The sequence below is a fragment of the Neopelma chrysocephalum genome, unplaced genomic scaffold (assembly GCF_003984885.1).
Source record: "Neopelma chrysocephalum unplaced genomic scaffold, ASM398488v2 Primary Assembly neopelma1_147, whole genome shotgun sequence".
NCBI classification, from domain to species: Eukaryota; Metazoa; Chordata; class Aves; order Passeriformes; family Pipridae; genus Neopelma; species Neopelma chrysocephalum.
Window position 1 is genome coordinate 1,559,989 of NW_020897809.1, and position 23,480 is coordinate 1,583,468.

Sequence of the window (23,480 nt, forward strand, 5' to 3'; positions counted from 1 at the left end):
GTGTCACGGTGCCACCAGCCCTGGCACAGGGCTGTGTCCAGGCTGGGTGCCGCAGAGCAGCAGCAGAGCAGGAGCGGGCAGGACGGGGGTGCAGTCAGCACCACTGAGGTTTTGACTGTGTTTCTGCTCCAGGTCCAGATCACTTTCCTCCTGGGATGATAACAGCAATAATCACCCCAAAGCACATGCTGCAGGAAGGCTGTTTTGCGCGGCGGCTGCCGCCGGCTGATTGAGTGGCAGCCGTGTCAGCCCCGTGACGGCTGCCGGTGTGCCGGCATCGCGCTCGCGTCCCAGCGCGCAGGGAAGAGTCTCCGAGTGCCCTTTAATTACCCTTTCTGATGGCACACAGAATGCTGTTGTGACAGCATCGCTGCTCTCCCAATTGCCTCTTCAGGAATTTTATCAGCTGTCTCACGTCCTGACACTCGGAGAAGAGGAATCCAGGCAGACCTTTCTGCTTAAATAGGCTCTAAATACCCCAAATTAACGACGTGCATTTCTCTGTTGAAGCAAGGACACTCTTCTCGTTGTTTCTGCAGCACAGGGAGGGGACCTGGCTGACTGCAGGGTCTCTGCCTGCCACACTGCCTGGCTCTCCTGCGACTCCCGATGCTTGCAACAGGACCAGAGCATCCTGGTTGTGGGGACATGGCACAGACTTGCACCTGGTGGCAGTGCAGAGGTCACGGTCACACTGGTGTCACCGTCACAGGGCTGTTGGCTGTGGTGGAGGCTGTGCATGGCCCCACACTGCTGTGTCTTGGCAGCAGCCATGAGCAGAGAGAAGCATGGCAGGCGATGTCCAGTCCTTGGAGAGTGGACATGAGGTCCTGACCATGTCCCAGGGACAGCATGGGGTGGGCAGGGTTCAGTCCCCAGCAATGTGGTGGCTGCCAGCAGCATGATGGAGGTGCTGAGGGGTCGGGTAAGGGAGAGGGACTCCTCTGCCATCCCTGTCCTTGCCTGACACTAACTCAGCTCTCCCTTTTCTCTGCAGGAGGAGGACATCGAGTACTATGACTCCAAGGCTGACACTGAATATGTAAGTACCATTCCTGTGACACCTCTGGCACAGTCACTACTCCGACCTGGTGCTGAGCCCTGTGCCAGGCTGTCCCAACACCATACCAGGGGGCGAGGCACAGCATTCATTACAGCCAGTGTAATGACACTTTGTGGTGGGGAGAGAGTGCCTGGTGCACAGCCGTGTCCCCCCAGCTGAGCCGTGGTGGCGTTGGTGACATCTGTCCACCAGCATCGGGCCCGGCAGCAGGCAGGTGGGCAGGTCGCTCCGCTGCCTGCAAAAGTTTCTAAAATTAAAGCTGGCATCTGAAATTCAAATGAAGAGCAAACCTTTAATTAGAGACTGAATTTAATTCTCTGCCCCCCTCCCAGCACAGCCGTCCTGTGATTTCTGGCAATCAGTGCTTTAACTACAGACCCGACAGCTCCGCTCTCCCGGTGCTCCCAAGGGAGCTGGCATTTCCGGCTCCTCTGCATGGTGACGGTGACTTCACTCAGGTGCTGTGCCACGGGCACAGGGAGCTCCACCAGCAATGACTGCTGCACCACAGCACCCCACTTTGCCCTGGGGCACCCAGCTCCCACATTGTGCCATGGGATCCTTAGGAAATAGGGGCTAATCGGGTCAGTGATGCGCATGGTGTGGGGCTGCTGGGGAGCAGGTGCCTCACGGTGTCCTTGGAACTGGCCAGGAGCCCCAGGCACAGCAGGGTGCAGCCTTGGGGACAGCCCCAGACAGTGCTGGTGCACCGGGATAGGTCCTTGTCCCAAGGCAGGGCTGGCAGCAAATGTGCCATCAGGGGACAGTAACGCAGTGGGAGGAGAGGAGCGGCAGCACGTGGCATTGGCAGCAAACCACTTGCAAACCACATGGCCTCATCCAAAAATAATGCTCGGGTGACCCCAAGAGCCTTTAGAAGACCTCCTGCAGAAGGGAGGGGAAGATCTGGGCTTGATGGGGTCTCACCAGCTTGAGCGACATGCCCTGCACTGACCTCTGGTTCTCCTCTCAACCCACCTTGGAGATGATGCCCCAGAGCAGAACCAGGGGCAGGCTGAAGCAGAGCATGGATGCCTTCAAAGCAGTTACTGACAATCTGCCAGTGCCATTGCCTTCACGTGGTGACAGCAAGAGGGCTCCTTGGCAGGGGAAGCCAGCCATGGAGAGTCTGGGAGGTGGGACAGACAGATTGGACAGGTGCTGTGACCAAAGCAGAGGGCACTTGCTCTCCCGAGCAGGTCTCCCTGCTCACAGTCCCACTCGTTCAGAGTAGAGGATGTCTCCTGTCCCTCCCCAGCCTGGGGGAAACTGCCAAAGAAGGGAGGGGAGGATCCTGCTTGCCTTGGCTGCTCTGGAGAGGATGGAGCTAATGGGCTTAAAACACATTAAAGCGGATTTTGGATAGAAGTGAAGGAAAAACTGCCTGGCAGTTGAGGCAGGAGGAGACTGCCTGAGGAGCCGGGCAACTTCCGGCCCAGGGGATAAAGGAGCAGGACTAATGCATCCGTTGGGCTGTGCTGGGCTTTTGCCATCCCTGCTGCAGGGCAGGGGACAGGGAGCTGGGTGTCCCCATGCCCACTGTTCCCCTGACCAGCACAGGCTGCCCACACTCAGCCAGGGTTGGTAGTGGTGGTCTGAGTCAGCAGCTCCTGGCTGTTAGCTTTGGGATTACCATTTCTGCAAGTGAGGAAAGCATCCTGGTCATGTCGGGCAGGATTAGGAAATAGGAGGCATCTCAACCTCAGAACTGTGCCCACGGAGCCCTCCCCGCACATGGGACCCTGGGGAGAAGCCATGCACTGCAGCGTTACACAGTGTCCATGGGGACTGCAGGGCTCAGCTCCCTGGTCCCTGGTACTTCCCCAAGGGAGCTGACATGTCGTCAAGGAGGCACAGCCCTGCAAATCCATCATCAGCCACATCAGCTTAAGCCCTTCCCTGGGGAGATCCCAAGCAAAAGTGCAAAACTGGGGGTCCCTATTATTCAGAGATGTGGGTTTGGCAGGGAGGACACTTGCCTACCCATGCTTCCTTGCCAGTGAAATCCCAGCAAATTTAATTCCAGCAAAAATAATGTGGAGAAACGGAGATGATGCTGAAATAAAAAAGGAGGGAGATGATACCAGAAAGTCTGAATGGAACAGTACTCTTTCCATCCTTTCTGTATTTAGCTTCAGTTTTTCTATTTAAATGGAGCAGGATGTAGCCGAGCTGGAGTTGGTGCTGATGGACAACTGGGGCTTATTCACAAGCCTTACTCTGGCTTTAACTGCAGTGGGAAATAAATGAGCTTCCTGTTCATTTTGCTTGCACCTCGGCTCCACTATCTCCCTAAACAGACTTCAGATTTCCAAGTGTTTTTTAACAAATAGGAGCATCAGAAAATTATCCTGGGTGTCCCCAAGGCTCTCGAAATGTTTGCAGAAGCAAGGTTTTCACCTTTCCCACTATCAAGGGCTGTGGGGTTTATGTGGTGAGAAGTGTTTAAATCGGCAGACGATCTCAGTTGGGTGTCAAAGGCAGAACAACGCAGAAATAAAGTCATTTTCCATATTTTGTGTTGTGTTCATGCCAGGGGATGATGCTTAAATCACAGCTGAGGCCAAAATCCCCTGGGATGTACTGTACTCGGGTGGAAAGCAGCACAGCTCTGTGAAGGTATCCTGGCCCCAAGGCCAGCCCTCTGGCACCCACCTACCCTCTGGAGGTCTCAGGGAGGGCTGAGAGTGAGGGCCTGATGGTGGGAAGGCTCCATGGCAGCCTCAGCCCCCTCCGGTGTGGGGGAGGAAGGGGCTGACCACTCGCTGCTCACCCTGCTCAGTAGATGCAGCAAGGAGAGGGAGGAGGGGGGAAGAAAAAAACCCTAAATGTCAGCAGCAGCAGATGAAGGGTGTTGGAAAATTTAATCTTCCAACTTTCTCAACTAATGTGACATTTGGATTTCCTCTCGATAAGCTATCAGCCACAGAAGTTTCTTTCTCTTGCCTTTTTTCTTTTCTTTTTTTTTTCTATTTTTTTTAACTTCTCTCCTCTGGCTGGTAATTTAAAAATAAATGGTCTAGAAAGATCTCTAAACAGTACCTTTGGCAAAGATTAAAAAAAGCGAAGGGGGATAGGGGAGCAGTCTGGCGGGAGAGGCTGATTGTTATTTATAACCTGGGCTGCTATAAAAGCAGGAATGTGGCTGGACAACACACCGTCTCCCTCCTCGGCATTAAATTACTGTATTTCAGGAAAAACTGATATATTTAAGGAGAAAGACCCTTCTGCAGAAAGCCTGGGGTTTCTCAACCATGTGTTGGGGGCTGGCATTTATATCCATTATTAGTAGAATCACAGCATGTTGGTATGAATATTTCGCTGCCCTTTCTGGACTTAACATGGATGGGCGCCCCTGGGAGATTGAAAGGGATGTGCTGGGATTTCATATTCTCGATCAGGCTTGTTTGGGGCAGGACATGGGATGCAGGGATGCTGTGGGGATGCTGCGGTGGGATGGGCCCTGCGTTTGTCACGGGTGCTGCCATTTAAGCAGACATCATTAGCTGTGATGGCTCGTTCCCATGGAGATGAACAGGGGTGTTTGCATCTGCGGGAGCTGCTGGGACGAGGCATCGCTGCTGCGCCAGGACACATCCCCTGCTCCACCCGCAGCTCCAAACCCTGGGGATCCCTGATAATCCTCGTGCCCATGGGCAGGCAGGCTCTCCTCAGCCAGCACCAGTCTGGGTGGGGGTAGAGGGCGAGTACTTGCCGAGAGTGTGGCAGCCTCCAGTAAAGCTGTTGGGTGGTGCCACTGGTGCTCACTGGGTGTTGGGGCATTTCTGGATTTTGTCTCCTGTCTCTCATTTTGGGAGACTCAAGAAAATGTGACTGACAACTCAGCTGCTAAAGCACTGGGGATGGCAAAAGCTCTCAGCGCGTGATGACTTCTTGCTGAAGCAGTAAATACGTATCATATTGATATATTGCCGTGGAGTCTATTTCTAATGGTGTGTAGCAAATAATATATTCAAACTGTAGCATCTATTTGTGTTACGTTGTACATACTGTAACAGATAAATAGATGTTTCCAAGTCCTTTTGAAATGTAATGATGAGAAATGCTGCAAAATCTGGCTGGGGGCCTGCCGGGATGCTCGCAGTTAAACCGGTATAAATTGAGGAGAACTTGAATCATCTACTTTGCTCTAATTTAAATTTAATGCAGAATTTCTTCCCTCAGCTTTCCCAAGGTGGCTCCTTGTAATCCCAGCCTAGCACCAAGATGCTCCCCTCCCTGCCTGGGTTGGTGACAGCTTCACCTGCCTTCATGTGGCTGGAAATTGCCCCATTTCAGGGGCCAAATTCAGCCTGGCTTAAACAGAAATAATTCGGGAGATTTATGGATAAAAGGCAAATGTAGCTTGGATAACATCAGCTTTTTCTGCAGGTCTGTTTGCCGTATAGGTGTCAGTGATGCATGAAGTGCCCCACATATAGATAGCTGGATATTTGTCCCCAAGATCTCTACATGTGCCTCTTTACAGCTCCATGAATGAGAGCAGCCAGACAGCACCGAACCTGGCAGCATACAAATTAGCCCCTCAGAAGTGGGTGATATCGCGGAATAGTGATAAACAGAGGAGTGGTAATTATATACAGTAGTTCCAGCTCCAATGAAGTGGGGAATAGCCATGCCAGCATGGGGGAAAGAGAGAGAGTTGGATTTTCCAGCTGCTGGTGGTGGCAGGGGCAGCAGATGGGCTGTGGCAGGGTGCCCTGCTGATCTGAGGTGGGGAGGGCTGGGGAGCTGTCACCAGGACTTTGCTGGGCTGAGGGAAGCAAGGGTTTAGTGTCAAAGCTGGTTTTGGTGCTGCAGGTGCCCTCGGGCCACAGCTTTATCCCAAAGCCTGTTTTCAGCAGGCGCCTCTAATCACTGTCTGGTGCTGGGAGAGATTGCAGGGGTGAACCATTGTGTGTGCATCGCTTTCCCCCAGAGACCTGAGCCCCCATCGAGGGCAGGCTTGGGGCTGGATCTGCTCTCCGGATATCCCATGGCCCAGCACGCAGCCAGGGTGCCTGCTCTGCTGCAGCATCACAGCTTTGCAGGGGTCCAGCAGTCAGTTTTGTGCCTTTTCTCCAGATTTACGTGAAATTGAGAGCGTAATCTGGATTTTGATATTGGCAACATGGCTCAGGGGAGCTGGGAACGGTCCCTGCCTGCCTCCCACTTGGCTACTGTGGCTATAATTGAGTTCAGCATCTCTCTGGGCAGCTGGAGCCCCCGCACCGGGATCAGCTGGGCAGCGTGTTTACACTTGCAATCCACTGGCTGGAATTAAAGCCCAAACCCTGCATATCAATCCTGTTATTCTCCCGAGCTGTGGCGAATGGTTTGGCCACCCCTCTCAATGTCACGGGAATGTCACCACCTTGGTGGCTGGCCGGAGCTGGTGCAGGGGAGGTGACATTTATCCATATCATCTGTGAAGGGGAAACAGGGAGGGGATCAGGATGGGTGTTAAACAAGCTTCACAGTTTATTTCCCAAACACATAGTTTTCCTTTAAATAGATGGCTTTTCCCTTGAGAAATTCAGGTCTTTTGTCCCCTGGGTTTTGTCAAGAGCAGCCTGGCTGGTGGGAGAGCTGCTCACACTGGGCCATCAAGGACAGCAGGATGGGACTGTCCCCTAGCTCTTCTCCCCCCTGATGCTGGGGTTCTTTGCTGCTGGATAGTGTGGGGCATCCCTCCAGGTGTCCATCCCAGGCACGGCACCGTGCGAGCCCTGCCTGGGGCTGCTCGCGCTTCCAGTCACGTCCACTGTGGTTTCTGCGGGGCTGATCTCTGCTACCGCAATCAGCCAGCCCTGCACGGGCTCTGAGACAGGCACTGCACTGGGGGAGCACAGAGGGAGAGGCACTGAGCTCCTTCCTGGAGGGAATTTGCTCCACCACCAGGCAGCTCGGCAACCAGATCCACTCCTACTCTGCCATAGCTACCCCTACGCCTTTCAGTCCCACAGCCAGGGCCAGGGGAAGGTGGCCTGAATCATCCTGTTCCCCAGCTTGGGCTTGGCATGTCCCTGTCCCCATGTTGCCTGTCCTGCCTGTGGATGGGACAGGCAGCTCTGCATCTCTGCTGTGCTTCAGTGGGGATGTAGCTCCAGGGGCACAAAGGGCAGGTGCTGCACCACCCTCCTTTTCCTTCTTCTCACCCTGAGTATCTCACAGCTGCAAACAGCCTTCCCCAGACACGGGGCTCTTGGCAAGGATGGGCAGCTCAGAGCCAGGACCACCTTCTGTGTTTCTTTGCCCCTGGTGGGATGGCAGAAGCAATTTTCCCAGCTCTGTAGCGAGGTCACCCACAACCTCCCTCTTTCCCTCATGGCCCTGTGCCTCAGCTCCCACCCTGTCCGCTGTCTGCAACCACCCAGATGTTCTACCTGCACTGGCTCAGCCCTGCCTGCCCTTCCAGAGGGATTTTACCTTCAGTGCCATGCTGGCAGCAGGGCTGGGGAATGGAGAGGAGGGCTGTGAAGGCGAGTGAGTGTGTTCCAGCATCGGCAGTGGGGAATTTGCCGTCTCTCCACCATAATTAAATATTGTTTGCATTGCTTATTGACAGAGCGCTAAGCTGCACTCTGTTTTAATTTGCTCTTTGATAGTTGCCTTTTGCTGCTAATTGATTTTCAAGGCTCTTTTTTGATTTGGGTTTTTGTTGTTGTTTTTTTTTTGTCTGATTTAATACCTGCCATGCTACCGAAGCTGGAGAAGCAAGGGTAACCAAGCACTCACCTTCGTGCCCACCCGCTCCTGTCACCTGCTCCCCTGTGCCACTGGCACCAGCACAGACTGCAGGCCAAATCCACATGAGAGCTGGCATGGCTGGTTTCCACCAGGGAACACGTGCTGATGGGTTTGGTTGGTGGCATTCCTAGTGTGCATGCAGGGCTGGAACCCTGGGTGACCCCATGTGCTCTGCTCCTTCCCTAGGATGATCCCGATGGAGAAGAGATTGAGAGGGAGAAGTCCAACTCCTTGAAGCTGGAGTTCACAGACGATGACAACTTCAAGACCAAGGTTAACTATTCGTACGCTGCCGTGCAGATCCCCACGGACATCTACAAAGGCTGTGAGTGCCCCTCTTCACCCACTCCACCCTGTGCTGCCTGGATGGGCATCCACCTCTCCTGCTTGGAGTGCTGCAGCCCCAGGGACCACCACCTCTGGCTGCCTCAACTGGGTCTTGGTGCCAGGGCAGGCTGGCTCCCACACAGGAGGGCACTGAAAAGAGGCAGTCACCGTGTCAGGACAGAGGTGACAGTACATCTCTCCCCAGGGACCCTCAAGAGCTCAGCACAGGCCAAAGAGACAGGTTGGGGGTTAGGAGTTATTAGGGAAGGGATGGGGAGCAAAGGAGAGGTGGTGATTATGGTACCATGCTGTGACCACAGGGCTCTGACCCTCCCTGCAGAAGAGCCCAGCAAAGCTTGAGGAGGTTCAAAGCAGGTGCTGGAGAGTTCAGGAGGATGCAGCAGCTCTGTGCAGGAGCAAGTACGGAGGCAGCATCTACCTGCTTGTAGAAGGGCTGGGCAGTGGAAGCAGGGATGCTTCCTCACTGGCTTGGGGCTGAGGATATGAAAAGGGAGAAAAAACGGCTGCAGTCCTGCAGGACACTGTGATGCCACCCCGGGGCAGCCCCTGCTGCTGGGAGTGTACAGCCAGTGTCAGAGGGCACAAGTTGCTCCAAAAAGGAGGATAAGGTTGGTGGAGCAGCCCAAGAGCGGCCAGGGAGGAAGGGATGAATGGGATAGGACGTGCCACACCAGCTTGAGTCGCCGTGGAGCAAAGGCACAGTCCCTCAGCTTTCACATCTCTCTGGTACCTCGCCCTGCTGCGGTGGCACATGGTGACGGTCTCCATTTCCCTCTAGTGGCTGCTCTGCACCGAGCTGGGGATTGCTTCCAGCTGGAGGGCATCCTCCAGCATCAGCCGGCTGCATCCTGTGCCCAGACCCAGATCCTGCTGTAGTGGGCGCCCCTTGTTACCCCACACCACCATCGGCACCACCATCCCCACACCTCGTCGTTTCAGCGGCACTTGCCGAGGTCTCCTGGGTGGTGGTGATGGTGAGGGGGGCTGTGCTCACGTTCCTGCCCCAGGCGGTGTGTTCCCGGCACAGGGGCTCCTTACAGGCACGGCTGTGCTCGGAGCCGCATCGGTGCAGTGATTTCACCGCGGCGGCAGCAGCGGATTAGAAATTTGCAATTAGTTTTATTACCCAGCGAGCGCGGGGCAGGCAGCTAATGAAGCACATCATGCGAGCCGGGTGGGCTGCACAGGATGCAATATTCATTCCTCCTCACCCCTGCTCGCCAGCCGACGCCACGGCTGGAGCCCCGCCACGGCCTCGTAAATCACCCCCCTCAGCCCTGGGACGACAGGAAACTGGAGATTAACGTGCTCCGGGGACTCACAGATGCTCAGAGAGGGATGCTGGAGAGGGGATAGGGCAGTGGGGGGTCACAGTGTGGGGTCACAGTGTGGGGACACCCTGCCAGTGCCCCTTACCAGACAGGGAAAGGGGCTGCAGCCACAGGCACAGCAGTTTGTGGGCACAGGGATCAGACCATGCCCGGCCATACCAGGGTGCTCTGGAAATCCAGGGTGCAGGGAAGGGTGCGCAGCTGCTGCTCCGCAGGGAGTGGTTTGGGGTGAGGGCACGGAGACGCCCTTGTGCCCTCCTCCTGCCAGGGACAGCGGGGAGCGTGGTGAGTCCCTGCAGAGCCGCAGGCGGGGAGCATCTCCCCGGCGGGACCCGGCGGAGGGGCGCTATCGCTGCTGGCACGCTAATTAAACCACCGCGGAGACGCCCGCCGCCGTCACCCCTCGCTACACACACAAATTACATCCTATATGTGTTTTATTTACTGTGCCATTTTTAATTAAATCTGCAATCGCTCGCGGGAAGGGCGGGGCTGGGCTGGGCTCGGCTCACCCTGATGGGGACAGGGACTAGATGGGGACAGGGATGAGGATGTCACCAGCGGGGCTGGCAGCTGTGACCTCAACTGAGGGGGACAAGAGCCGTCCCGACCATGGACACAGCCTCCATCCAAGGAGCTCATCACTCTGCACACGGGGAGAGCGTAGATGCTGTGTTTGTGTGCAGGGAAGGTATATGGGCTGTGTTTGTTCACTGGGATGATATGGGGGCTACATTCATGCCCAGGGAAGGTATAGGGGCTGCAGTTATGCTCAGAGGTAATACAAGGGCTGTGTTTGGGCACAGGGAGTGTATAAGATGCGCATTCGGTACAAGCCTGGTGTGAGTGATGTGCCCCGAGGGGCTGGGGGTGCAGGTGCTGCCGGGGCTGTCACGGACATGTCAGTGCCCAGCCTGGTGCCCAGCTGAGGCTGCCAGCACTGCCCAGGGCTGCTCCAGGCAGGCAGGAGCCTGGCAGCCTCTCATGGCCCCCTCTCCTGGGAAAAACCACGTCCTGTGGCAGAGCCAAACAAGAAATCATCCTAAGTGCCCAGATAACAGCACTCTGTGTGGGCACAGTGCTGAGGAATGGCTGGGGAGATATGGATGGAGTAAATCATGGTTTGAAGGCATGGCTGCCTGAGGGAAGGAGAAATCTTCAGCAGTGGTACTGGGATAGAGGGATCCAGGATTCACCCTGAGTGAAACCTACCCACATCTTGACAGTGCCTGAGGAGCACAGTGAAGGCTTGAACGGGTGATGACGATGTTTCCAGGAGGGACCATGTGTGGGAGGAAGCCTTAGGAGAGCTAAATATACTCCTCAAACACACACTGGCTTCCCTGCAACACCACATTGTGTTGTTTTGCCCAATGCCAAGGAGACAGGTGTTCCTGGGAGCCCTTGCACCCCAAAAATGCACTGAGGGTCCCCTGGGAGGGAGCAGTGCCTCTGTTCCCAGGGTGCTGCTGGCTATTCACTCCTGCAGTGGCACCCAGCTCTGGCTCCTCCGTGCCACAGTCCTGGGGCAACCCAGCATTGGTGAACACTGTGGGACTCCCCCCATCTGCCCAGGGCTTGGGGCACCCACAGCATTCGGGGTCCCCCTGTGAGCACAGGGAGGTACCATCACAACCTCCCCATCCGCCGACCGGCCCTGTACCCTCTGTGCCACACTGGCCCCCCCGTGCCTCGCCAGCCCCTCTTGATTAATCACAGGCTGGGGCTGCCGGCAGCTTATCTTTTGCTTTAATAGCTGAATAATTTAAAACTGCTGTTTGCCGGCATCTTAATTGCTTTTGTGTCAGGTGCGGGGCCAGCGGGAATGCAGAGCAGGGCCCGGGAGGCTCCGCACGCCCTGTGGGGACACAAGCTTTGGGTTTCCCAGCTGGTGGCTGTCCCCAGGGAGCAGGACTGGCACAGGGTGTTCTGCTGGGAAGGGGGTGAGATGGCAAGCCAGCTGTCCCCAGTGATGGCTGTGTCTGCCCCAGAGCAGATGGGGGACAGCGAGCGCTCTGCGAGCCCTGGAGGTTGGCTCGTTCCTCTAGGGACAAGGGGACAGCAGGGGAGTGCTGGAGCCCTGTGGGAGTGAGGGAATCGGGGGAATGTGGGAGAAGCTACGAAGGGCCTGTGGGGTCCTACATGGGAAGGAGTAGAGGGGACACACCTCTCCCTCCCTGCCATCACCGCGGTTCCCATCACTCCTCAGCCCACTCCAGCCCCACTGCTCCCCCCACCCACCTGCCCACCCTGGCTCTGTCTCCCACAGCCACCGTCATCCTCAACGAGCTGAACTGGACGCAGGCCCTGGAGGATGTCTTCATTGAGAACAGGAAGGAGGATCCCTCCCTGCTCTGGCAGGTCTTTGGCAGCGCCACCGGTGTCACCCGCTACTACCCTGGTGCGTGGCAGGGGTGGCTGAGGGGCAGGGGGTTGGCCAGGGGCAGCTTGGGCCCTTCTGACTGTGAGATGTGGGTGGGCATCCCCCAGTGCCGGCCCCGGGGGCCATCTGGCACCCATGCTGTGCCAAAACCCTTTGGTGTGAGCTCACCACTGGAACCTGCTGCTTTCTCAGCCCTGGGCATCCCACTGCCCTGTTCCCCACATCCCCCTGTCCCCCACTCCAGGACAGCCCTGCCTTGCTCACCACCTGCCTCCTCCCCACAGCCACCCCGTGGAGAGCCCCCAACAAGATCGACCTCTACGACGTGCGCCGGCGGCCCTGGTAAGGAGGTGCTGGATGGGGAGAGGGGTCCTGTCCGGGAGCAGCCAGCTCCCTCCCCTTTTCATTTCACACGTGGTTGGCATTGGCAGAGGGACACCATAACATGGGCAGAGGCATCCAACCTGCAGCTCTCTGCTCCCGCTCCCCTCCTGTCTTCCTGGGAAAGCAGAGCAGGATAAATCCTTGGGTGCAGATGAAAGTGTGGAGAGCAACCCAGTGCCCCCTCACCACAGCCAAGGCTGTCGGCACTCAGTCCTGGCCAGAATTCCCATCCGAATGGGAAAACAACCAGCTTGGAAACTGAGCTGGGAGGATGTAGAGAGGAAAGGGCAGGCAGCGCCAGGCTGTGGCTCAGCTATAGCTGAGCAGCCACTTAGCCCACACTGAGTGAGGTGGGATTGAGTGGGCTCCCCTTACCCCAGGGGGAGGTGCTGGTGTGGCAGCGCTGGTTATCAGCTGGAGCTAGAGGAGTTACAGCCCCATCCTGCCCACACCCGCTGCCTAAAAGTGCAGGCAGGGAGAGGGGAGTGGGCACAAGTCTGTGGCACGTGCCCAGGGAGCCCTGTATCCCAAGGGATCACCCCCTGCCCACACCGGAAGCTGCCCCCTCTCCTTGTCAGAAAATTAATGGCCCTGCTACTATGGTTAATTGTCTTTGATTGCTCCACATTAATTATTAACTGTTCCCCGACAGGGTGTCTGTGCGGGTTATTGCAGAGCAGGGAATGGAAGACTGTTTTGGAGGGAGGGGCTGCTGGTGGGGGGCTACCAAGCGCAGCTAGCCCAGCTCTCTGCCCACTAGCCAGGCTGGCCACCCACTTGCCCACCCAGCCATGGAGGAGCAGCAGCACCCTTTGTGCTGGGGGGCAGCACAGTCCTGGGGACACCCCTTTGGGGTCCTATCCAGCCCTCACACCGGGGTCCGGTGCAGCACACAGCACCCACAGCTCCGGGGCCACGATCCTGCCCGCAGCCTGGACGGGGCCACTGGCGCCACTCGCCTGCCTTCCCCTCTCTTGATGAATGGCACCATTAGGCACAGCCGTCTCCCGCCGAGCCCAGGGTATTCATGTGAGCCGGGCAGCCGGAGATGGATGCGCTGCCACAACCCATTACGGGCGGCATCTTAGTTGGGCTCTGAGCCGCACCGACAGCCCAGCCCCGGAGAGCAGGGCAGGCACTGAGCCCCCCGGCCCCACCGGCAGGCAGGAGGACTGTGGGCAGCTGCCTGCCCGTCCTGCATCCTAGTATGAGGGGAAGGTGTCGGGGGGATGCTGCACCCACGTTGGAAGGGCCCCATGTGCCAGCATCCCGCATCCTGCTCGGGTAATCACTTGTAATTAGGGAACATCAGGACCTGGGATTAGCAATCAGAGCCTGCCCCTTCCCCACTCCTCCCCAGCAGTGGTGAGTAATTGATACTAATAACACACTAATTAATTCACATAAGGCCTGATCCTGATCAAGCCAATAATGAAGCTCCCTTGGACCTCAGCCACGGCAGGATCGGGCCCCACCTGATGGGATGGGGAGGCTGGGAGTGCCTGGCCGTGTCTGGGATGGGATGGAATGAGATGGGTGCTGAGCACTGTGCTGGCCCCCCCCCCCACCCCCCAGGATGGCACAGGAGGGCTGGGCACAGGACCAGATGCTTCGGAGGGTTCCCTAATTGTTTTCAGTGGGGAAGATTTACGTAGTAGTATTATTTTTCCTCCTCGTAGCTAAAAATAACCTAATCAGCCTGGCCTTTGAAGCTACCAGGGGGGTAAATAGCATCTTAATATGGATGTGTGTGTCAGCATAATCAGCACGCAGAAAAGGGCCTGCGATGATGGAAGAGTTTAGCATTTAGAGCTCATTAGGCTGGTACGGTACGGAGCAGCGGGTCACTGGCCGTCTGCTGCTCCACACCAAGCCATGTCCTCGCCTCCACCTGCCCACTGCCACCTTGTCCCTGCTCCTCACCACGGGGTCACTGCAGCCCTGGGTGCGTGGGCACTCTTGGCACAGACCCCCAGCTGCTTGTGCCCTGGCAGAGCTTTGCTCTTGGGCTGCGCCCAGAAGGGTCGGGAACTCCCCCAGAATGAGTCGACCCTGCTGAGCTCCCTCTGTACCCCACAGGTACATCCAAGGTGCCTCCTCCCCAAAGGACATGGTCATCATTGTGGATGTGTGAGTACACAGTGGGGGCCGTGGCTGGGCTGAGCCAGGCCAGGATGGGGACACAGCTTGCCAGGGTGCCACTGTCCCACCAGTGGCCCCAGGGAAGCTGCGCTGGGACAGCGCTGGTGGGGAGCCCTGCGCCCCCTCCCTGCTGAGCCCCCAGCACCCCTGTCTCCTGCCAGGAGCGGCAGCGTAAGTGGCCTCACCCTCAAGCTGATGAAGACCTCAGTTTATGAGATGCTGGACACCCTCTCGGACGATGACTATGTCAACGTGGCCTCGGTGAGTGCCATGGGGAGAGCATCTGGGCTGTACCCCCAGGCATCTCCCAGCTCCCCGCCACAGGAGCCCTTTGCCCCCAGACCCACCTGGCTAAGGGCTCTGCAGAGAGAAATGCCATGTTTTGTCTTCTTAACCACCCAGCTGCACATAAGCAAGGAAAAGTTTGCTCAGGGCTTGGCTGTGTGTGGTGGCAAGCAAAAGCTGCCCCCATCATGGGCATGTGGCAGAGATGCTTTTGGGGCAATCCCAATCAGCCACCTCCTGTCCGTCACCAGCCAGTGACACCTTGCACCCCGGGGCTGTGTCACCAGCTCGTGACCTCACGCAGCACAGCGGCTGTGCCACCACATCTGTGCATCGCCGGGTGCCCAGCCCGTGCCCGCCCTCCCCTGTCTGGCCACCAGCACGCCAGTGCTAATTAACGTGTCTGGCCTGGCTCCGTGAGCTGGATCGCTGCTCCCTTAATGAATGGGCCCAATTGCCAGCAAATGAAGCCATAAGCCAGAGGCAGCACCTGCTCCCAGTGACAGCACAGTGAGGCTGCTTGCACAAGGCTTGCACGGCTGCTTGCACAAGGCTGGGGGGTCCTGCAGACGTGAGGGTGCAGGTGACCCCTCACTGGCAGCACCCACTGCCAGCACCCACACTGGGCAACTCAGTGCTGGATTTAGCCCAAGCTAGGCTTGATCTCAGCATCAACCCTCCCTGGGATGTGGGACAGAGGATGCTCCAGCCTCCCGTTGGCGACGTGTGGCTTGTGCCTGCTGGGATCTGCCCCATCCCCTTTCTGTGACCCACTCCCCTCCATTTTGCCTCCCAGTTCAATGAGAAGGCAAAACCAGTGTCGTGCTTCAAGCACCTGGTGCAGGCCAACATCCGGAACAAGAAGGTGTTCAAGGAGGACGTGCAGGGGATGGTGGCCAAGGGCACGACCGACTACAAGGCTGGCTTTGAGTACGCCTTCGACCAGCTGCAGAATGTGAGCTGGGGGCTGGGCTGGGGGCTGGGGGCAGAGTGAACCCATGGGTGCTGAGGGCAAAGGGAGAGCTCTGAGTACCTGGATGCTTCCCTATGCCTGGGGCTTCTTTGTGCAGAAGGCTCCTCGTCCTCAATGCTGGGGGAGACATCCCACCTCCCAGCATGCTGTAGCTGAGGTTTTGCTGGAGCTGCTGCCCCTCTGGGTTATTCAAGGTTAACAGGGCTGGTCAGAGGGGCCAGATCCAGCCAGCAGCCATGCCAGAGGCAAAATAAAGAGGAATGGTGCTGTTGGGTGCCAAGCAGCAATAGGCACAACATCATTCCCCAGCTGACAGCGTCCCTCTTCCTGCCCTTTCATCCTGGCCACCCTCACCCTGGAGAAGAGGGCTGGGAAAAGAGATGGGTTGAGGCCAGCCCTCCTGGCCACATCCAGCCTCGTGCCCGGTGCCGCTGGCTCTGGGTCCGGCCCCAGGTGCTGTCTCTGCCCCACAGTCCAACATCACACGTGCCAACTGCAACAAGATGATCATGATGTTCACGGACGGCGGCGAGGACCGGGTGCAGGATGTCTTTGAGAAGTACAATTGGCCCAACAAGACGGTGAGGGGCTGTGGGTTCGTGTGCTGGGCTGGGGCCAGGGAGGGAGACAGCTGCCCCCGCTCCATTGCTGGCTCCTGCTTCGTTTGCCTCATCACCACCCTCCGTCCCCACCAGCCTGCTCCTGCACCGTGCCACTGCCCTGGAAATGGGTTTATATCCAGCTCTCACCTTGGAGTGCAGGAGGCACGGGAGTAGGAACCCTGTGAGATGCTAGGGAGGGAATGAGGCTGCTGGGCTCCCTGAATACTGGCCCCAGAGGGAGCACACCCCAAGTGTGGGGACAGGGCTGCTGGCAGGGAGACAAACCAGCAGGAAGGTCCCCATTGCCACCCAGGACCTGGAAAACTTGTGTGGTTGGGGGATTCTGGTCCTTGTAGCACCCTCAGAGAGCACAGACCCCTCTGGGAGCAGCGATGCCCCAGCATGCGGACCACTGGCATAGGTGGCTTGGGCCAGTGCAGTGATGCTGAGGGACAGGACTGGCCTGGACCAGGCAAGGAGATGGAGGCTCCTTTGCTACCAGCACAGCCAGCATACCCAGGAGTCTCTCGCCCACCTGTACTTGTCTATGGGCAGCACAGTCTGCAGGCCAAGGCAGGCAGTGCCACGCTGTCCCTGGGGAGGCTGCTGTTGTCTGGGAACACAGAGTGTGGAAGGTGCCCAGCAAATGGCCCTCCCTGCCACACTCTGCCACAGGTGCGGGTCTTCACCTTCTCCGTCGGGCAGCACAACTACGACGTGACCCCACTGCAGTGGATGGCCTGTGCCAACAAAGGTGAGCGGGGCTGGCACCCAACAGGCACAGGGGGCTGCAGGGTGCGGGGCTCACCCATCTGCTCCAGTGCGTGATGCTTCTGGCAAAGCACTGGCTGCAGCCCTGGAGGGATGGACAGCAGGACAGCCAGACTGCTGGACTGCAGACAGCTGGATCTCCAGCTGCCTTCCTCTTTCTTTTCCAAGGTTACTACTTTGAAATCCCTTCCATCGGCGCCATCCGCATCAACACGCAGGTATGGGGAGTGGGCTTGCGGGCGGGGGGCAGGCAGGCAGAGCTGCCCCCCCGGGGTGCCCTGCCTGGGGGCAAGTTCAGGCAGCCCCAGCCCCACTGTGGAGAGCCCAAAGGCTGGCAGCGAGCGTGGCAGCGAGCTGGGGAGCCGAGCCGAGCCCTCAGCCAGGCCCTGCGCTATTGAAATAAGTAATTCATCTTCTGCAGCTCCCCACGGACCTGCTGCCTTTTGAGTGACTAATTATGAAACATCAGGTGTTAATCAGCACAGAGCAGAGCTGAGCGTGGGCAGGGCCAGCCCCAGACGCAGCCCCCTCAGCAGAGCCAGTTGTGTCTGTCCCACACCCCATCCCACTGCCCCTTTCCTGCCCCTTTTCTTTATGGGATGCACACGAGGTGCCATGGTGGGCAGGTGGTGAGGGTCCCCAGGCAAGGCAGCCCTCAGGGCAGGGCTGGCATTGTGGCATGAGAGCTGCCTCACTGCCCAGAGGTCTGCCTTGCCAAGGTGGGCCAGGATAAGGGAAACCTGCCCCAGCAGAAGATCCCAAAAGGCTGGTGGAGACAGCAGCCATGTGATCCTGGCATGAGGGAGCAAGCCCAGCCCCAGGGATGGCTGGGAGATGGGGGGCTCTGGCTGGCACTGCCTGGGGAGCTCCTGCCCTGCCCATGCACAGCTGATGATGAGCAGCCCCTTGTTTGCATCATGATGGGCCTGTTGGGGTCCCAGCTGGAGCCAATACCCCTGGGTTTGGTAGCTTCTGAGCCCCCTCCCCTAGGTCAGCCTGCAGCTGGGGGCCTCACCAAGCACCCTGCTGATAACCCCTGGGGTGTGCACAGGGAAAAGATGTCACTGCATTGGAGCAAGGAGACGTTTGGCTCCCATGTCATCCTTTCCCTTGCCCTGTGTCCCTGCAGGAGTACCTGGATGTGCTGGGCAGACCCATGGTCCTGGCTGGGAACAGAGCCAAGCAGGTTCAGTGGACCAACGTCTACCAGGATGCTCTGGTAAGGACCCCCACCCTGGGGTGCAGGGAGGGACCCTCAGGGTCCTGCACAGCCCCCAGGTATATGTGGGTGAGGACATCAGCTCCGGGATCCCACAGAGAACATGCCCCCATCTCCCTTGTCAGGGGGGCAACCCCCCTCTGCTGCCACCTGGGTCCTGAGGCTGGTGAGGGGACATGGGACACCCTTCTGTGCTTTTGCAGGGGCTGGGACTGGTGGTGACGGGCACACTGCCGGTGTTCAACCTGACCGAGGACAGCAGTGACAGGAAGGTAGGAGGCTGTGGCTGCCACCACCCTGGCTGCACTGGGACACCTGGTGCAGGGCTGCTGCAGGGTGGGGAAGGTGCCCCAATGCTGGGTGCATGGCTATGGTGCAGGGGGCACTGGCACCCCTGGGGTGCTGCCTGCTCAGCACCCCCTCTCTAGGGTGAGACTGGGGATGACTGCCATCCCTGTGACCCAGAATGGCCTTGGTTAGCTCTCCCAGTTCAGTGGGGACAGCTGGCAGCTGCAAGACTGTGTGGGGTGCAGTGTCCCTTGGGGGGCTGCTGGGGGGCTGGCACGTCCCACCCTGTGCCCCTGCAGTATCCAAATCTGACCTACACAACCCCAGAGGGAGATGTTCATCCTCCTGTTTCCCTGTCCCCTTGCTGGAGGTGGCAGGTGACAGCCCTGCTGCCACCCACCTCCCTCCCTGCGCTTCCTTGCAGAACCAGCTCATCCTGGGCGTGATGGGGATCGATGTGGCTCTCAACGACATCAAGAGGCTGACCCCGCGATACAACGTGCGTGGAGGCCCCTTCCCCTCTGTCCCTGTCCTGCACTGCCCAATCCTGGTGTGGAATCCCTCTGATGGAAGCCCCAAGCTGTGCCCCCAGGCACCCCAAAACACCTCCAACAGCGCTGGCAGTAGCAGGGTGTAGGAGCCATGAGTGCAGGCAGGGACCGGGACAGGCAGGCGAGCAGGAATCGTAGCTGGGTGATGCTCTGGGCCCCAGAGCACTGCCAAAAGTCTTGCAGGGTCAGCAGGGAATAAACCTTACTGGCCGGGGGAAGGGAGCAGTGGGAGAAATCCAGAGCCAAAATCTCACCCCAGGAGTGAGAGATTCCATTGGCCTGAGAATAGAAAGAGATGGATAGAATAGGCTGAGCTCCAGGGTTGATACTGGGTGAGCTCTGCCTGCAGAGGTGAGAGTGATCACACCAGCCTGGCACGGCACAGCACAGGAGGCCGTACCACAGAGCCGACTGACCAGCCTCATCCCTCCTCCTGTCCTCTCACAGCTGGGGGCAAATGGTTACGTGTTCGCCATCGACCTGAACGGCTACGTCCTGCTGCACCCCAACCTGCAGCCCCAGGTGAGGAGAGGGCCCCTGAGGGACACACGGCTTCCCAGGGTCCTTAGGAGCTAATTGTGGGATTTGTGATGAGTTTGTCTGGACTCAGCAGCAGCTGTGGGAGCCCTGAGCCCTTCCCTGGCTCTCCCTTTCTGCCTGCAGATCATCAATTTCCGAGAGCCGGTGACACTGGACTTCCTGGACGCTGAGCTGGAGGATGAAAACAAGGAGGAGGTGAGCAGACCAGGGGCAGCTTTTGGGGTACAGGCTGGACCCCCCCCAGTCTGTGGTTGCAAAGGGCACTCAGCCCCTCCAACCTGGCCTAAGGAGTGCCTCATCCTAAGGGCCCTGGCAAACAGTGGGGACAGCAGCTGGGTCATTGTCCCCTGGGTGCCAGCATGATGACTCCCCAGGCTGCTCACCCGTGCACCCCACGGGTCCTCACTGCCACCCCACTGGCATGGGTGCCCACAGGCTCTGTGGCCCTCAGTTGCCTCCTCTGTATCCCCCAGATCCGGAGAAGCATGATTGATGGGAATGACGGGCAGAGGTTCATCAAGACCCTCATCAAGTCCGTGGATGAGGTAATGCTACAGGGGAAGGGGGTCGTAGCCAAAACTTCTGCTGTGCTGAAGTGGCAGGCTGTGTTGGGCTGTGTCTGGCACTGGGCTCAGAGCTCAGAGCCAGGGCCCCGTGTCACCGTGCCAGCAGGTCCTGGCACCACACAGGCCTGACTGGCTCCCTCTGACCCACAGCAATACATCGACGAGGTGTTCCGGACTTACACGTGGGCTCCCATCAAAAGCACCAACTACAGGTGGGTGTTGCTGCCAGTGCACCCACACTGCCCTGCTCCGGCTGGACCCAGCACACAGGGCTGGGGGCTCGTGCTTGCAGCTCCCAACATCCCTGAGGCCACCAGGGACTTGTCCTGTGAGCTGCAGGGTTGCAAATGCACGGTCACATCATTGCATGCAGTGCTGGGAGTGCTGTCTGGCACTGTGGAGCTGGAACACAGTCCTCAGGGCTCTAGACAGGCTGCATGGCTGGTGTGCAAGGGGCTAAACAAGGGATACCCGTGCCACTACCTGCCTACCCAGCCAGGGGCTCACACAAGTCCCTGCCTGCTCTAGGGTGGGTGACAGTGACAGGTGCCCACCCCACAGAACAAGCAGTGGCCACAGAGGCAGAAGAGAGCAAAGCGCTGCATTTATCACCCAGTTTGCACCAGTTTGAGCCAGCAGATGTGTAAGAAAGACCCCACTATCATCATTTCTGTGCTGTGCAGCTCACATTGCCTTCATCCTGTGAGGAGCCATGTGGTCCTGCTGTTGCCCACTGTACCCTCCTCCTCCTCACCACCACCCAGCTCAGGAGGAGCTGGCAAGGGTCAGAGCCACCTTCCAACACTGCCAGGTGTCCCCCATGCAGCTCCAGTCCTGTACCCCATGGTGTTACCCCTCTGGAACTGAGCGGCACAGTGCAGGAGGGGACAATGATACGGGGTGACACAGCTGTGGCCAGGGCTGCAGGTTCATTTGTAGGGCAAAAGGTGCTGCTGGGGGCCCTGCGCTCCCATGGCTCTGCTCTGCGACAGGGATGTTCCCTGAGTTTCCCTGGGATACCATCAGCACGGGGTGCCACCAACATGGAACAGAAAAAAGTCACCACCCTCCCCCTGACACCTGTGGTTTGGGATGCCATCACCTCTGACGTACTTTTTGGGGGCCACTACCTCTGCCATGCTTGCTGCAATGCTCAGACCATGCTGCCCAGTGCAGACAGGATGAGCTGGAGGGGTGTTTGGGGGAGGAAGTCCATATCCCAGTGGCTCTGGTGCAGGTGTAACATCCGATGAAAGTCAGGAACGTGGCCCTCACCAGCTTATCCCTGGCAACACCTGGCACAGACACTATCACCAAAGGCCACTGGCCGCTGCAGCTGCCACTGAAGAGCCCAGTTCCCTCTGTCAGCTTGCCTTGTGGGTTCAGCAGCTCCAGCACCACTTCCTGCCACCTCCTTTCCCAGCACTGTCCCACACCGTGCATGCCAGACTCCTGGCTGGTGGGCCCCTCTCCTTCCTGGCTCACCTGACTCCAGGTGCCTGCATAATGGTTGTCATTGGTTTCTTCCCTCTGGGAAGGTTTTGTCCTTTCTTTCGAGGGCTGTGTCTCTTCCTGCCTTCCTCCCTCACAGGGGTGTCATGTTCCTCTTCCACATACATCTCCCTCGGTTCCTGAGCTGGCACATCCTGCCCATCTCAGCTCTGGCTGGACAGGCATGCCACCTTCTGTGCTCAGGGGGGCCCTCAGGAAGGCTCTGATCCTACGTGTTCTGGGAATGGCCATGGGTGCTCTGGGGATGAACTTGGCTACCCCAGGATGGCAATAGGTGTGCTGGGGGTGACCCTGGGAGCCACTGGTCCTGTGTGCTCCTGGATCCCCCAGGACAACCCTGGGTGCTGTGGGGATGACCCTGGATGCCCCAGGACAGTGCTGGCTGCAGTTCTCGGAGAAAAGGATTCAGCGGGCTGTGCAAGAGGCCAGTGGGGCTGCTGCCTGCCGTCAGCTGGGATGAGCTGCTGCCAGGGGGTGCCAGGCAGGGACTGGGAGCTGGCCAAGGATTCTGGGTGGCTCTAAAGCCTTACACCACGTGTCTGCTCTCCCTCTCCACAGCCTGGGGCTGGTTCTGCCTCCCTACAGCACCTACTACATCCAGGCCAACCTCAGCGACCAGATCCTGCAAGTGAAGTGTAAGTAGCCCCTGGCTCTCCCCGCTGCCCTCTTGCACCCCCGCTCACCCCACACCAGCCCGCGGCTGTCAGGGGGAGAAACACAAAGCAAAGACTTGCGAAAAGAGAGAGGGATCACTGTGAGAGACAAAAAAAAAGAGCAGAGTTAGAAATAAGAGAGGCGTGAGTAGAGGTGAGCGCACAGAGGGAAAGCGAGCTGCCTGCCTGGGGTGCCCCGGGGTGCCAGGGTTTGGTCCTTATGCTTTGCACCCCAAAACCCCAGCCCTGGGCTGCAGGCAGGCGCTGCTGGCGCAGGCAGGGATGTGCTGCCTGTTCGCCTCCTGGGGACGAGGGAGGACGCTGTAGCAGCCAGTTAATTTGTGAGCCTGGGAAAGTTTGCATGGATCTCTTTAATTTCCTTTGGTTTATTACGATTCTTTGGTTTTGGTTTAAGCCATTTATTCTTTTTATGAGTTCGGTTTCGGTTAGTTTCAATTTTTGTTTGGAATTAATCTGTGTACATGTGTGTTAGCCTGGCCCCCCCTTTCTCTCTCTTTCTCTCTCCTCTGACCCCCAAGCCTTTTTCCCACCTCAGGTCCACGCTGCTCCCGGGGACCCTCTCCCCCGTGAGAGAACCGGACCCTTGCCCTCTCCCCTCCGGTTCCCCCTATTTCTCCCCCTCAGCCACCCCGGTGGCTCGACCCCAGCCCTGCTCCAGATCCAGCCCCTGCCACCCCCTCCATCCATGGGCAGGAGCCCCGTGTCCCTGCAGGGACGAGGCCAGGCTGTCCCCATCCCCGGGAGGGGGGATCCCCCCGTCCTCCCCAGCTCTGCCCACTGTGCCGTGCATGCCCCCTCAGTGAGGACATTTTGATATCAAGACTGTTGCAACTGTTTGCTACTGACTCTCATTTTCCTTTGGAGTATTGAATATATATCTATATATTTCTCTAGTTATATCTTTGCATTTTTTTGTTCTTATTTCACCGTGGCCTTTTCTTTTCCTTCTGTTACTGGGTTTTTCTTCTGTTTTCTTCATGTCGTTTTTTGCAAGAGGTTTCCTTTTGGTATGATTATGATACACAATATTTTTATTCAAACGTCGATTGAATAAAATATTGTTTGTGCCCCCCTTCCTCCTTTCCACCCAACCCCTTT

General features: G+C 57.9%; 1 protein-coding gene across 2 annotated transcripts in view; it reads left to right on the forward strand.

The window, feature by feature from the left end:
* Positions 1-23,480, forward strand: part of CACNA2D2 (calcium voltage-gated channel auxiliary subunit alpha2delta 2) — a 238,634-nt gene that overhangs the window by 204,012 nt on the left and 11,142 nt on the right. For both annotated transcript variants that reach the window (XM_027701077.1, XM_027701076.1), the window contains 18 exons: positions 998-1,042; positions 8,000-8,138; positions 11,762-11,893; positions 12,160-12,217; positions 14,339-14,389; positions 14,563-14,662; positions 15,483-15,641; positions 16,133-16,240; positions 16,937-17,015; positions 17,201-17,250; positions 18,162-18,251; positions 18,455-18,523; positions 18,964-19,038; positions 19,538-19,612; positions 19,754-19,825; positions 20,104-20,175; positions 20,347-20,408; positions 22,267-22,343. In XM_027701077.1, coding sequence (XP_027556878.1) covers positions 998-1,042; positions 8,000-8,138; positions 11,762-11,893; positions 12,160-12,217; positions 14,339-14,389; positions 14,563-14,662; positions 15,483-15,641; positions 16,133-16,240; positions 16,937-17,015; positions 17,201-17,250; positions 18,162-18,251; positions 18,455-18,523; positions 18,964-19,038; positions 19,538-19,612; positions 19,754-19,825; positions 20,104-20,175; positions 20,347-20,408; positions 22,267-22,343 — 1,513 coding nt within the window. The remainder of the gene's footprint in view (positions 1-997; positions 1,043-7,999; positions 8,139-11,761; positions 11,894-12,159; positions 12,218-14,338; positions 14,390-14,562; positions 14,663-15,482; positions 15,642-16,132; positions 16,241-16,936; positions 17,016-17,200; positions 17,251-18,161; positions 18,252-18,454; positions 18,524-18,963; positions 19,039-19,537; positions 19,613-19,753; positions 19,826-20,103; positions 20,176-20,346; positions 20,409-22,266; positions 22,344-23,480) is intronic.